This window comes from Tigriopus californicus, chromosome 6 (genome assembly GCF_007210705.1).
Source record: "Tigriopus californicus strain San Diego chromosome 6, Tcal_SD_v2.1, whole genome shotgun sequence".
NCBI classification, from domain to species: Eukaryota; Metazoa; Arthropoda; class Copepoda; order Harpacticoida; family Harpacticidae; genus Tigriopus; species Tigriopus californicus.
This window is the reverse complement of record NC_081445.1, coordinates 12,469,910-12,484,903: the sequence shown is the minus strand read 5'-3', so window position 1 is coordinate 12,484,903 and position 14,994 is coordinate 12,469,910. Positions and strand designations below refer to the sequence as shown.

The following is a 14,994-nucleotide window of genomic DNA, read 5'->3' as shown; positions in this document are numbered from 1 at the left end:
AAAAGCGATAAAAAGAACATGATATGGTATTTAAGATAAGATTGCGAGCTGGTATATTTTAAATGAAAAAAAAAATGAAATCTACTGGTTTATGGGGTGATATTTCTTGAGTGTTAGGAATATATAATTATGATTTTGATAAAAGATGTGCAGTTTGGCCTCAAATGGCAGTCCCCTCCCGACCATTTCTATTTATGCATCCCTCGAAGTTCTTTGACAAAAGTACAATCGGCCTAGATCTGCTGATGTCCTCTCCTCTAGTTAAAGGTCTGTTTGCTCAAAATATCCAATTGGGCTTTCATAACTCATGCAGTTATATTTGTTTAGTTATTCAAATTCAGCCGCCTTTAGATCGTATGTCAAGCGATTTTAAAGCTTTTGAATCCTTTTCCATTTTGGTCCCTACTTTGAATAATTTTGGAGTCACCTTTCCATCACAGCTCCAGAGACACAACAAAGAATGCATCTGGATTATAAAGTTAACCCTGCTTAGATTAAAGATCTTCAAACTTCAGCCATCCCATGGTGTTAGGCTTATTTTGACCCTAGAAATGGCTATCCATTTCATTTCAACCTTGTTTTTCCACATGTACCAAGTATGCCGTGTTCAAGTGATTTTTTTGAGTAGAAATTTGAATTCACCGCTACTTTCGGGGATGACAAAACTGGCCGTGGGCCGAATTTTTTTTTCTAGGAGACCGACGGATTGAGGCTATGTGGCCGAAACCATTGATATATACAGAAATCTAGATGAGGAACTGTTTGTCACTAATTGGAGTATTTTGTATATTCATGAATGACCTGTCTTTGATTGAAGATTTAAAGAATTTCTCAATATTTCATCATGCATTTTCTTTCAAATTATTGGAAGAACTGAATTCACTTTCCTGATAATCCAAATATTTACATATCCCACAAACCACTGTGTTATATTTCAAGCGATTGTTTCTATAACATTTTGGTATTCAGGGAGACAAAAAGAAATATGAAATCTCCAACTTTGGGATTTGCACAAGTTGTCTGTTGCGATTAAACTCAAAACAGCCTTCATTTCAAAGAAAAATATTGAACTCAAAAGGTTGATGCACTTGCAGCTTGACGTTGAAAGCGCACAAATTGGACGATTTTAGAATGGAACATGTGACCAAAATACACGGATAAAAATCCCTGGCCTACCTGGATGAAATGGCAAATGCTAAAGTAAAAGACTCTTAAAACTCAACCAAATACGACTTCTTGTCCGTACAAATTTAAAAAACTTAATAAAAATTGTACTAGATCAAATCGCGAATGCTAAAGTAAAAGATCCTTAAAACTCAACCAAAAACGACTTCTTGTCCGTACAAATTGAAAAAACTTAATAAAAGTTGTACTTGCTTTTTATTAGGTACTCTTTTGTATAAATAGGCAAACATGAAAAGTGCTAAATATCACCAAGAGCGTGCATCTGTGTTTAGCAACAAGTCAAGCAAGAGTAGAAAGCACTTTTTTTGGGAATCCAAATAGATATCAAATGTTGTTAGCCTGTGCAACTTCCCTAATATTGGGGCATGCATAACTAGTAGTGCTTATTTTCACCAACTGTTACTAAACTTACCAATGTCAGAGAGATCCTTGAAATTTCAAGTGTGAGGATGATAGCTAATAAAGAAACTTTTTGACATTTTCAAAATCTAGTTGTTATAAAATTTGTGAACTTTGTAATACCCGCCAAAAATATGCGATTTATTGCATACATGTGGTCTGAGTATGTACAAAACACAACATAACAAGAAATGGCCAAGAACAATAAGAAGAAGAAAAAAACACCACCCACAAGCTAATACAGCCCATCTAAAAGACACCTGAAAATCAAGTGGGTTTGTGACTTTGACCCCATTAACGTCAGTCACAATCTACAATCTACAATTTGCAATCAAGGCCCCAGCACATTTAAAAAAGGCACAAGCAAAAGTTAGGTTCAAGTAGGGGAAAAAAAAGTATTCTCAACAGCTGAAGGCAGCTGTCTGCTCTCTTTTTGCCGTGTTCTTTGGCGTTCAAGCTGAATCAGCCAGTATGGTCGTTACATATCTTCCATTTTTGGGTCAGCTGCTCCTCTCTCGACATGCAGCTACTTCAATTAAAAACGTTGCCGGTCTTCCTGTCATCAAACTCATTGATGGAGAACGCAACGTGCGCGTGACCCCGAGCTGGTTTTTGCCTGCCGTGAATTCGAATCTCGATGCGCGGAATCTGTTTTTTTCATTACAGAATTAAGCTCTAATCTGCCATTGTTTTCGAGGCCCTGGCAACCGAGCTGCCGCAGGCTTGCTCCCCGGCCTAGGCGCCCCCAGGCCCTTGCAACCGAAAGGTTAGGTTAGGACCAAAATATCAGCTGACCCAAAAACGGAAGATGTGGAACGGCCATAATGAGCCAGGGCGGCTAAGGCCCAGGCAGGCAGAGAAGCAGGCAGGCAGGCAGGCAGGGGTCAGGGGAAAAAATATAAACATTGAAGGAGGAGTGACCGTCCCTTGTGACGCCCAACATCCGTGGGCGTGTATGTAGCCTGACTCCGACCACACATGCCACAATGACGGCCTAATACGAATCCATGGATTTGAACGATTCCATATTTCCTGGGCCGGACCAAAATTGGCCCCGCCCACCCATCCCGCCCATTCGACACCCATGGGAGTTGGAGGGCGGTTATGGCTCCGAAGTTCGCCCTTTAATCCTGCCCCCGCGCGGAGGCATGGGACGGGGCGGTCTGAGTGGGCGTGGCACGGGTTCCTCGCTGTATGCGCCTTCGTCCGTCTCTCACGCCTCCCGAGAACATTATTATGAGGGTAAATAAGCACTTGACTGATCCTGTTTTCAATTAAGGTTTCAGTGGATTCATGGGGAAGGCTTATTTTTCCAAAATTATGTAAGAAATCACAAGTTTAAGAAGGATATAGAAAGCTCTAGGATGGAAATGATATCGAATGTGTGTCGTCGGAATTCAGCCTGCCTCGCCCCAAATTTATGGAAAAAGATGTTTTTTTTGAGGTAGCGTCATCCCTTTTAGAAGCTCTCGCTCTTTACCGATCCACGATTTATCTGAAGAGTTGGTTCGTTGGAAAGCCCAATTGAGTCCATTCTCAGAAGGCCGTGGTATTTGATTCAAGTCAATACGCCCAAGGGAGGGTTCGGCTTATTTTATTTTTTTCAATTCTAGACCTGCACCATGGATGTATTAGAATATAATGGATAATTGAAGTGTTGGATGTGCTGCGTCAGATATGGCAGTCTTGAGGGGTCCATTGCTGGCTGAACCACGGACTTCTAGAGATGTGGACTTGGAACGGAAGTCAATCTATTCTTATCTCCTGAACCGTTCACTTTATTCCAAAGAAGCACTTCATGCGACCGCAAGATCTGGTTGAATAGATGAACTTGGCCAAATGTAAACCCAAACCTATGCTTAGGGAACTCAAGAGACATGGTCAAAGTTATGTAGTAAACACTACATAAAATTCGAATTTTCGGCCTGCTCTTGGACAGCTACATAAGCTTTTGACAACATAACTTTGAAACGAACCACTTTACAAGTAATTGGTATAAAAAATGACCTATTTTTAACTGAAAAGATCCACATTCTTTTTTGTATTACCTTGATTCCAAAATTGGCTCAGAGTCGCTATGACCAAGAGCAGGCCCATTGGGCGGGAAGCTCGTTCACCGTCCATTTTTCTAGAAGTTCGTGGCTGAACTAAAGTAAAGATCCTGAAATCCTTAAAAAGCATCTTGAGACTGGAGCGTTTTATAACTTCTAGCTTCATTGCTAGATGGCAGGGCAATGGTACGGGTGTAAAGCGGCTACCAAGGCATGATTATCGTTATGCCTGCAAATCTTGATGAAGTCTATTAAAAATGTTACCATTGAATAACTGATAGGAATATGCTGGTGGAACAAGCTTCCTCGTGGTCAACAATGATCTAGCTTTCCATATAATCCTGCATTTTTTTTGCATGCATATATGACATCATTTTTTGTAATGGCCTGGCTGAGAGTGGCCAGAAATAATATTTCATCCAAAACATAATGCCAGGCATATTCAACCGAAATATTCCAGATCATCTTATGCGTCCGGGTCGATTGCCCGTCCTGAATCCGGAAGCGGTCCAAACGGACCATTTGCATCTGCACTTGAACCGCTTGAGTCGCGAGGTGCAGGCCTCGCTTTCGCCGGATGCCCGGCAACTTGTGGATAGTTACATCCCCACTCAAGAGATGGTCGAGTATTTCGAGCGGTTGGACGTGTTGCTGTGCGGGAAATGTCAGTCCGTGTTCCACGTGCTCGAGGAGTTCAAGAGCCACAAATCGGGTTGTCGAGGCGAATCCAACCATGGGCGGAGTGGGCAGGAGTCCAGCGATTACGCCTTGGCCCTCACCTTGTGGTATAACACTCTCATCCGGAAGATTGAACAAGCCGGCGTGCCCTATGCCGAACAAGGTACGAGTAACTCATTGCTAAGGGTCTAAGAGTGATGTCATGCCTAGGAAAGATGAGCCGAGGGAGGTATGAAAGAAAAAAAACATAATCTGGAAAGATCATGCGACAATCCAGTATGAAATCACGTTGACTTATGTGATCATCCTAGATGAACTACTGATCCCACCCCAACCGCTCTTGGAAATTGAACGGGATTGGGACGTAGATTGCTCCTCACAAGCAAATTTGTCAACAAAAAAAAAACTCACGTTAAATCGGGTACGAAAAAAAATCATGGTGGTTGCATTCAGAAATGTAATGGATTTTTTCATCCTCTCTCAAGTCTTACAGACTTTTTTGAAGGTTTTTTGTTACCACATCCTTGAATTTTAAGGTAGTTGTTATTACTCAATTGATAAAATCTAATCTTTTCAGAGGATCTTCGCCAATATATCCAGTCTAAATTCTATCGCTTGAGTTGGAAATCCAAGCAGAAGTGGCAAAAAGTGGCTCGCCATGTTCGGAAACTCTGCAGCGAAGGCCAAGTCCTCTTTGGAGCTGTGGACTTGCGCAAAGACTTGCTTCGAGAGTATCATCCTCCACTTTGGGTTGAGGGAGAAAACGGCCCTTCTATGGTAAATATGGTTGGCTGCCTTTCCCCGTTTACGAGTCATGGTTTCCTGAAAATGTTTTTTCTTCTAGTTGGAACTCAAGCAAGAGGTGTCTACTCAGTGGCCATCATTGGGGGTCGAGGAAATTGCCAACCCTGGATCGAGGACTCTCCCCAAGATGTCCTTGCTTCGATCAGTTCGTACACTCGTTCCCAAAGTTCCGGGAAAAAACATGATCTCTAGTCCCATCCTGGATCCAGAACCCGAACTTGAACCCCCAGAGGTGCTAGAAATATTGGCTCAGAGGAATCAACAGTATTGTGTCATAATCAAGTAAGTGACGCCGATTTAACAAAATCTCATTTTGCAGGGTGGTCACGATATTTTGCGACTAGGACCGCCGAAATGTGATAGCAATCACGATGTGCCAATAGAAAGTTCAGTTCATAGATATCTGAGGGGACTAAAAGGTTAATCCACTTTTCCACATTATGTCCTTACTCCCAAATGATTAGTTTAGATAAGATACTTAATTGCCAAGCATGTTTTTGCGAAACAATGTAACCTTTATTTTGTTCAAATGGGCGCACAAGTGGGAATTGCTGTCTACAAGCCCTTCAATAAAGATTGGAGTAATTTAAAGTGTATATTGGAATCAGACTGTAAAAGAGATCATGATTTTGTAATGTTTTCGGCAAATTGTTGGCCTGATGACAGCATACTTTTTGAATCTTATTCCAAAATGTATGGACCACCCTGTATCGTCATTAAAGATGTTCTATGATACTCTTTCAATGTTACCAGGACTTGTTTTTTTTTTGCTGTTGTAGCTAGCAATTTTTTCTTCTTCTGTTTGGTTCAATTGATTTTGGCAAACCGTTTTGTTGTTACCAAAGAGAAAAATGTTTTCTCGGTTTTCAAGATTCGATTCAGTCGACTTTCAAACTCATAATTTTTTTGTCAGATTATCAAGACTTTTTTTTCGTTAATTTGAAGAATTTTAACAAATTCGAAACTTAATTTCAATAACTTAATCATTCTTTCGACAAAATATTTTTTTTTATAATATCACAGAAAGAAAAAGAAGTGGCATGTACTAATGAGACCATTATTTACAAATAGGGGAAGACGCGATCCAAAGTGGATGGATGCCCGTGATTTGAGCCCCAAACTCATCGCAACATTTCACAAACCCACCAGATCCGTGGGTGTGGCCAGCGTTCCTATGGCCAAGACAAAAACTAAAAACGCTTCTACCATGTCAGTCCCCCAAACTCACTCCATTGCCACAGAGACCCTCCCACCCAAATTGATCTCGAGAACCACCGAAACCATCTCGCCATTGGTTTCATCCGTGGGAACGGAGACAGTGGTGCCTCTGGTGTGCAATGTAGAAACCGAGACCAGACAAATTCAGACGAAATCCATTGGAGTTGGTTCGGATGGGGATCCTCTTCCCGAAGGTAAAATGACCACTCTTGTTTCTTTTGTGTTGGTGTGAACCATGACTCCTGAACTAGTCATGCCCAGGGACTAGAATGAATCAGTCAGCGTACAAAGCTCGTTGCACAAATCTACACAAAACTACACAAAACAAAATCAACAGAACAGATTCTTCTCCTCCTCTTGTACTGTCTGAGTGGGCAAAACTCTTTTCAACCCACAAAAAGCTCTGTCTATTTAACAAAATGATGGTAAGTGAGACACAGAAATTTGCCAAGTAAGCAAGTAAGAATATTTTGAATGGAATGCTTGTCTTGGTGTTTATTGTTTATTGTGTCAACCACTCCAACACCATGTAGTGGCAGATAAAGGAGTTTTGAAATAATGTGTAGATGGACATGAATAAGTTAAAGAATAAGGAAGAAGAGTAAAATAAAGATTTTTGTCTCCAGCTCCTTAGAAGAGTAAGCTTTTTGCTGAATACCACGGTGTCTCTGTATTGATTCTAAATCATCATACCCATGATAGAGACCATAGTATTGCTAATAAAGGTACTAAACCCGTTTCGGCCCAAACCTGTCTGAGCAGCCGCAACCCTGCCAAATTGCCCATTTCGCTTTACCTGCCGCGGTAAGAAAAGAATGGAAATCACTAAACCTTCAAAGTCATCCCTCATTGGTCCATCACTAGTTGGTCGTGTAATAAAGTTATTGAAGAAAGATGTGGCAGATGATGTGCATACAATATTTTATGACCATCTTCGCAAGGAGAATTTTTTTACTAGAATATTTGACAAGTAACACAATAATCAATTACGTTTGTAGTGGTTGAGAACCTGTAAAGAAAAGAGGTTTGACCAATTTTGACAGGAGGCCAAACTTATTGGTTTAGTCAGTCTTATTCAATCTGGACTGTTATAAGAACGAACACATTCAGTTGAGTTACTCTTGAAATCCTGCAACCTTCGTGCCGAATTATCTTACTAAGTATGCTATGGACTCCTTGAAGTGGCAGTTGAATGATGATATCAGCACAAATTTTGGGTGGTCACTAGGGCACTTTTCAAAACAGTGGAGGCATTTAAAACCCCCTGATACAAAGCACAATCTGAGACGAAAAACGTTTCTAGTGTTTCAAAAGTCTTTTGTAAAATTAGAACGTTCTAAAAGAGGAAAAGGAAGTCCAAAAGTGGCTTTTTTTTTAGCTAAAGAGTTATATTTAAGCTTGTTAATGAGTAATACTGTGACAGTCTTTAATAATACAATGCTAAATTTTCCTTTACGTGCTTCAATTGTCATAAACTTATTTGATGACTTAAAATTTGAATTATATCTCACCTTATCCCTTAGACTCCGTTTCCCATGTCAAACAAAATACTCTTCCCCTGGTCGTCACCGACGTGATCGCCGGAGCTCCAGAGGTCGACGAAGAACTACTAGAACCTGTCCATTCTCAAAACAAAACCTCCCTCACCGTCATAAGCAATGACTCCCCTTTCCTCTCAGTCCCACACCCACCTTTGCCCGTCAAACTAGTCCTGCCCTCTCGTCCCCGGGATTCCTCACCGGATCCAAGTTTGAAGAGTCCACCGCGAGCTTCGCGCCTAAAAGCGCTTACCAAAATGAAGAGATGGGCTAAGGACAAGAGTGTGTCCTCCTCGGAAGGCACGCCTACGCCCATTGACCGGCCTTCAACGCCCTTATCGGACACCTTGGCCGATGATGTGGAGGAGGAAACCATCCTCACACAAGGTACCTTTGGCACCGTTATGGGCGCTTTTCAAGCGGAGTTTGAAAAGAGCCTGAGCTCTCAATTGAAGAGAGACCAGGAAAGCTTCAAGTCAGCCTTGATTGTGGACTCTCCGACCCAGAAGCCTTGGGGAGGCAATGCTCATTGGTGGTTGAAGAAGAATGCCTCTTCGCCACTGAAATCGGGCAAAACGTGGAATGAAGTTCCAACCGGGGGAAAAGTCGAGGTCATTCGATTAGGAGTGGTGGGCGGGGCTCGAACCTTGAGGGAGGAACTGGAGACGAATGTGAGGCTGAGACAGGGACCCAAGCGGGGTCGACCCAAGGGATCTTGCAATAAAGTGCCGTCGGTCAAAGAACAGAAACGATTGAAGGTAAGGTAAATTGGCATTAAACGAAATGGGAATTGAAGAAAGATAACAAGGGTAAGTGACATCTAAAATAGAAAAGATAAGTTACAACCACTGTTTATCTAAGTATGATTATGCTTGGACCTTGAAACATAGCCTACAATGATTGACCCACAAATGAACTCAAGTTTGCGTGTGACTCACAATTCTTGGATTATTCAATTTCTACTTTGGCAGACCACATTCTGAATGAAATTATTTTCAAATCTAAAACTTTTTGCATACCATGTGTTCACTCAAGCACTCTCTCAGGTCAAGCTGACAATGGGTCGGAAGCGTCCTTTGTCAGGCCACTCCTTTGAGGCCAACATCCAGGAGGAGTTGGACAACTCCAAGGTGACCTCGGATGATACCAAAGAACCCTTCGGTCTCCAATTCTCCGATGAAGACATGGATCTGGATCTTTCCCCGTTGAGGACCCGGGGACGTAAACGCAAGAGGCCCAAGGACGAGAAGCCCAGGATTGTCAAGGCCAAGAAAAAAAGGAAATCCAATCCACCCGACGATCTGGCCGATGAAGAGATTGCCAAGATCATCCCGAAAGGTTTCACCGTGGTACGTTTTTATTCTTTTGTTAGTTATTAAAAAAACGAGACTAGACAAAATTTGGCTTTGTCCTCGAATTTTTACAACCGCTGAAAGAAATATGTAATGAAAATGAAAACTTGGAATGAAGTTTTTGGGGGACATTGAAGCGGGGAAAAAATTATGACAGATCATAAGTTCCTTGTTAGAGGAATAGGTTAAGGTTTAAAGTCATCTATCCTCGAGAGAAATTGTTATCTTACAATTCATTTTTTGTAACCAAGCACAGTTTTAGTCATTATTAAACATAAAAAAATACTTTTGTTGGTTTTAAGTATTCTATTATTGCTAATGATTTTTTGAAAGCTATGGAAAGTTATGGTATTTTGAAACATATTCCAACGACCTCTCAAAAATGTGTTTTGACATCATCTGACATGAATCAATATTGGAACTAAACTTGATACATTTTGACAAATCTGGCCAACCCACGAGTACAAAATGGGAACGGTCCTGAACACACTTTTCTCTTTTCTCTTTTCTGCATGGATAAATCCACAGATCCCTCAATTCTCCGGCAAAGGCACCGTCGAATACGTGGTCAGAAAAGAACGAGATGAAACCCAATCCAAGAGTTCCAAATCCATTTCGGCCAAGACCTCCTCATCGAATGCTCCTCCCAAAGTGCTGGAATTCGGCTCCAGGAAGATCAGCAGTGCTTCCCTCAGTTCTAAAGAGTCTTCCAATGTCAAAACCATCTTCTTGAACTCGGAGCAAGGGGCTAAAGATGCGCTCCACAAGCAAAGAGGTGCGCCGCATTCAAGCCCGTCCATCTTGCCCGGACCCGAGGATAAGGATAAGAGCTCTCAATTTGTGAAATTGACTTATCGTCCTACTGAGCAGGATCTCCTGATGAGCAACCAGTACCCACGGAGACCCAATGAGACGAAAGTGGGTCATCCTCGACACAGTCCTAACTCGTTCGAGGTCACTTCTACCACAGATAGCAACATGGATCTCCAAGATGGAATCCTGGACAAGAATCAGGTAAGAAGGGTGGGTTCAGTCACGGACTTCTAGAAATATGGACTGCAAACGGAAGCAAAAATATCCTAAACCGCTCATCTTATTCCAAATAAACACTTCATACGACCATAAGATCCTGTTGAATAGATGAACTCAGCCTAGTTTGAGCCTCAACCTATGCTTAGGAAACTCAGGAGACATGTTCAAAGTTATGTAGTAAACACTACATAAAATTTGAATTTTCGGCCTGCTCTTGGTCAGGTACGTAAGCTTTTGACAACATAACTTTGAAACGATCGACTTTGCAAGTAAATGATATAAAATTGATCTACCGTTAATTGAACAGATCCACGTTTCTTATTTCATTACTTTAATTCGAAAAGTGGCTCAGAGTGGCTATGACCAAGAGCAGGCCGATTTGTCGGGAGGCTCGTTCGCAGTCCATGTTTCTAGAAGTCCGTGGTTCAGTGAACAGAATTATACATCTAGTACAGGGTGGCCGGATATTACGGCGATGAATTTATGGGCTCATAAGGAACGAATGAACATGTTGAAAACTTTTATTCGTATGTTTATTATCAGGATCTCAGGGTGTCAGATGTGAACGTCACAAATTAAATAGCACTTAAGGACTAAATCCGATAAAAAAGACCAGTTCGTGCGTAGCATGCTGTGCATTTCAGTTCAGATAAAAGGGGGACATTCAGGACCTAAAACGGCTGAAAACGGGACCGTTTCATGTCATGTACCTCAGTAGTGGGTTTATATACAATATTCTAATTTCTATTCAAGTGACATGTGAACCTCTTTTACCATTATTCGAATATTTCGTTCGAATATTTACATGGGAAATTTCGATTGAAATGATTAATCAGTTTTTGTTCAATGGTAAAGGTGAAATTTCCGTTATTTCCGGCTACCCTGTGTTGATTAATTTGGTGCTTGTTTTGGAACAGATACTTTCTAAATATTATCGTCATCATAATGCAATAAATTCCTTCCATACATGCGAAAAAAAATTGTGGATATGCCAATAAAACCCATTTAAATCTATTTCTTTCTCAAACATTCGCCCTAAAACTGCTCGATTGATTTTACCCTCTCAAAATCCACCACTCTTTCATCGATATTTCTCCAAACTGTTGTCATTTTGGATAATTCTATGAACCTTGCCAACTTTATCAACCAATTCTATCAAATTTATTTACCATTGTTTGTCTCGAATTTGTACCCTTAGCTTGTATGAGAAAATGTCAGATTTTCTGATAATGCTCTTTCATTGTAGGAGGTGTCCACCACTACCGCAACGACTGCCAAGGACAATCCCCCCGAAGAAGACTCCGAGTACACTTTGGATCCCATCTCTGGCCTTCTGGTGGACAAAGAAGGGAACCCGCTACAAGTCAAAGATTCTCAGCCTACATTTGCTCAATTGAGACCCCCTTTAGCTCTACCAAATGGTGAGTCACTCTAGACTAATCATTTTTAAATACAATAAAATACAAATAAATAAATAAATAAATAAAAAATCTTTATACGAATATGTAGATGGAATTGGTTATTGGTAAAATCAAGAAAAGAAATAGAAATTATAGTATTTGACTGATTGTCTATATATACAATACAATCCCTATTGTAGGAATTTGCATGTTATATGACTAAGCAGATCATGTAATTGTTTGTTATTCAGAAAAACATGGATAATGATACTTCATTAAATATAACTTGTAAGAAACTCTGGCCTTAAAAGGACTATTTTGAGAGGTTACAAAATACCTCGTTCAAAAAAATGCCCATTTCCAAAATTGTACTTTAGTGCCCGTTACATTCGTTCCCCCCGAAAAAAAAAATGAATTAAAACATGTATTATACCATTTCCATGATAATTCAAACCAGAATCCTGTTTTTATCTTCGACATAATTCATGTCAAAAAAGACGTTTTATCAATTTGAAAACATGGTTTGAGGCGAATCTCCCGTAACTCCGAGGCCTAATGCTAACTGCAATTTATGTCATATCCAATCTAAATCACTTACCTATGTTAGTAAATAAAACTATATATATATATATAGATATATAATTGGACCACACGACTCGATGTTGTTCCAGCTTCTAGTATGCCTCCTGCGGAGAGCAGCGCCCGTGCGACAGTCCCGTTTAACGTCTTGAGTCAAGCTCAGATGGTGCAAGTCTCGGTTCCCATACCCATGGAGACTCAAGCCAATCCCAATCATTTGCTGCTTCACGCGGGACATCAAGCTCCACCCGGATACACGAGCAACACCTCGGATATCACGCAATCCACGATGTCGTTCGATCCGTCTATGCAGGGACTTCAGCCCTCGTTCCAGATCTCTGAGGATGGAGGGATCGTCATGTCGTCCATGGAACAGAACACCGGAACCTTGAGCGCCGATCAGACCAACAATCCGGTTCAATACGCCACGACCATGCAAGGTATTGGAAGACTTTGAGGTTAATGAATACTCCTATTAATATGCACAGAGTTTTTTGTAATCTGGCTTTTACGTCTGATTTACAGAGGGTTAAACTTAATCATTTATGCCGTTTACCTTACTCAACCTGAAAATAGAATTGTGCTTGTTTCATAGCGATGCATAACTTATTGCAACCGCTGAAATAGCACTGTGTAAGCCATTCGCAGCCAGCTATGTGGGGTTTATCAAAAGACATTTTGTCACATGAGATTTGGTCTAAAATATCATTTTGGATCGGTCAAAGCTATTCACTTGGACACTTCAAGGCTGAAAAAATATTTGTTGTTTTTTTCTAATCTTTGTGAACCAATATTTCTATTAAAAGTGATTTCTATCCATGGAAGTAGTGGTAGTGTGGAATTTATTTGAGGAAAAACGTACGATGTATTCAGCTAAATTGTAGCTGGTCTTTGTTACATGTTTGAATTTCTTATGAATATTAACTGCCGTCAAGTAAGTTAGATTGAGTGCAATATTTCAAAGAATGAGGTCAAAGGGGTTTTCTAAACAGAAGTAAAAGTGTAATTTATCTAAAGTCAGAAGAAAAACGTTTCATGGCGTTTACATGCAAAACAGTGTTCAAGGTATTGACCTCAAAAAATTATATTTAGGGGATAGAAACGAAAAATATTCAGTCATTTTTCACTTCCAAACACTGACGTTTTATATCGCCATTTTCATTTTCATTTTTTTTTTTTTTTGAGAAGCCTGGGCAATATGCCGTTTTTCATAGAACCGCCTTGAATTACTCACTTGTTAAATAATCATATTTGTTAGAATCATGTAGTTCGATTCATGACTCTGAAAATCATTGAACATTCACTTATGCAATTCTTCAGGTGTTCCTGGTACTTCAAATAAGGTGCTACTTGTTTTGCCTGGCGGTCAAATGATCCTCACAGATCTCACGGATGAACAATGTGGACAGCTCAATATCCAGGTCAGGAAAAAAAAAAACCTTCCCTAGAGAGGTTCATGAATCACTGATTCTGAATTCTGTGCCATCTAGGTTGAACAATCCGGTGATGGCAGCACTGTGAGTGGCGTGCCTCAAGTCATCCCTGCCCATCCCCACGGTCCCAATCAACACGCGGGTGTCTCGCCCGAAGACGTGTCCAACAATATTCAGTTCACGTTCACCACGGATAATCTCACGGCGCCCCTGACCTCACAACAGCCCGTCCCAGTTCTCGCTCCCACCACCACATCCAGCCACACCAATCCGGCGTTCCTGAGCTCAGCCGAGATTTCGAACTTGCCTATTGCATTAGAGACCCTGGAGAATGGCAAAGAGGCTGAGAAGGAAGGGACTAAGGGCGGAGAGGGTCTCTTGGACGGAGAAGGTGATGGGCAGAATTCCAAGCGCAATGTCAACGAGCTCTCTGCCGGTAAGGCATAGGTGATTTGTTTAAGTGATCATAGAAATTAACAAAGATAATGCTTGTCGATTGGTTGATGTTGTCTTTTCATTGAGTTTGTTTGACGTGAGATCAATTGCGTACGAGAGTCTGGATATTCTAGGATATTCCTTGGTCAAATGATATTTCTCGGCGTCTATTTTCATTTGATTTGGTTGTCGAGACCGAGAGAAATATTGCACTTGTGTATGAGAATAAGTCCTTATTCTTATAATGAATCCGTTATATTAAGTGAGTTGATTTTAAATTTGCGTGATTCAGCTAAATGCGTTTTGAGAAACGAAGAAAAACCATTGTTCCCTCATTTTTATGTGGTTAGAAGGAAGCACATACTGGCGATGTGAGTGCGGATATTTCTGAAATCAAGTGTTTCTTCATTTATGTAATTGATTAGTTTGAAGCGGAACGTTTAGAGAGTAATTTCGATACTTTCTGAAGAAAAGAATGTTTAGGTTATTTTTCCATCAAAATTACTAAGAAGAGATGCAGAATCATCACATTTATTTTCAAAACGTATCGCCAGATGGCATCACTTGTTGCCCGAGCAAGTGTTAACCATTACAATTCATTGCTCTCTCCAATGGTCATGGTCAAAATTCATGATTTCCTTAAACACTTGTCAAAAGGGGACCAATGAACAAAAACCCGTTCCAAAGGCGTGCATCAACCCATATTTTTGTAACAGAGAAAGTCAATTTTCTCATTCTTTATGTTTCAGATAAACCGTGAGAATCACCACGATCACCGTATTCAAAGAATCTCCCTCTTGGCTGTCAATCAACCATGTTACTGAGTGGCAAATAAATGCACTTGCTCATGTGTTCTTTCTTGCATTTCCTCTCGTCAATTTCTGCTTCGT

At 40.7% G+C, this 14,994-nt stretch overlaps 1 protein-coding gene across 1 annotated transcript; it reads left to right on the top strand.

The window, feature by feature from the left end:
* The first annotated feature begins 2,475 nt into the window (after positions 1–2,475).
* Positions 2,476–14,968, top strand: LOC131882650 (uncharacterized). Its single transcript, XM_059229870.1, has 13 exons — positions 2,476–2,826; positions 4,096–4,476; positions 4,891–5,090; positions 5,158–5,399; positions 6,189–6,529; positions 7,859–8,631; positions 8,920–9,222; positions 9,754–10,239; positions 11,504–11,678; positions 12,329–12,676; positions 13,557–13,657; positions 13,727–14,105; positions 14,854–14,968. The coding sequence occupies exons 1-13, from the start codon at positions 2,592–2,594 to the stop codon at positions 14,862–14,864; spliced, it is 3,975 nt and encodes a 1,324-aa protein (XP_059085853.1). The 5' UTR covers positions 2,476–2,591; the 3' UTR covers positions 14,865–14,968.
* Positions 14,969–14,994: the final 26 nt, after the last annotated feature.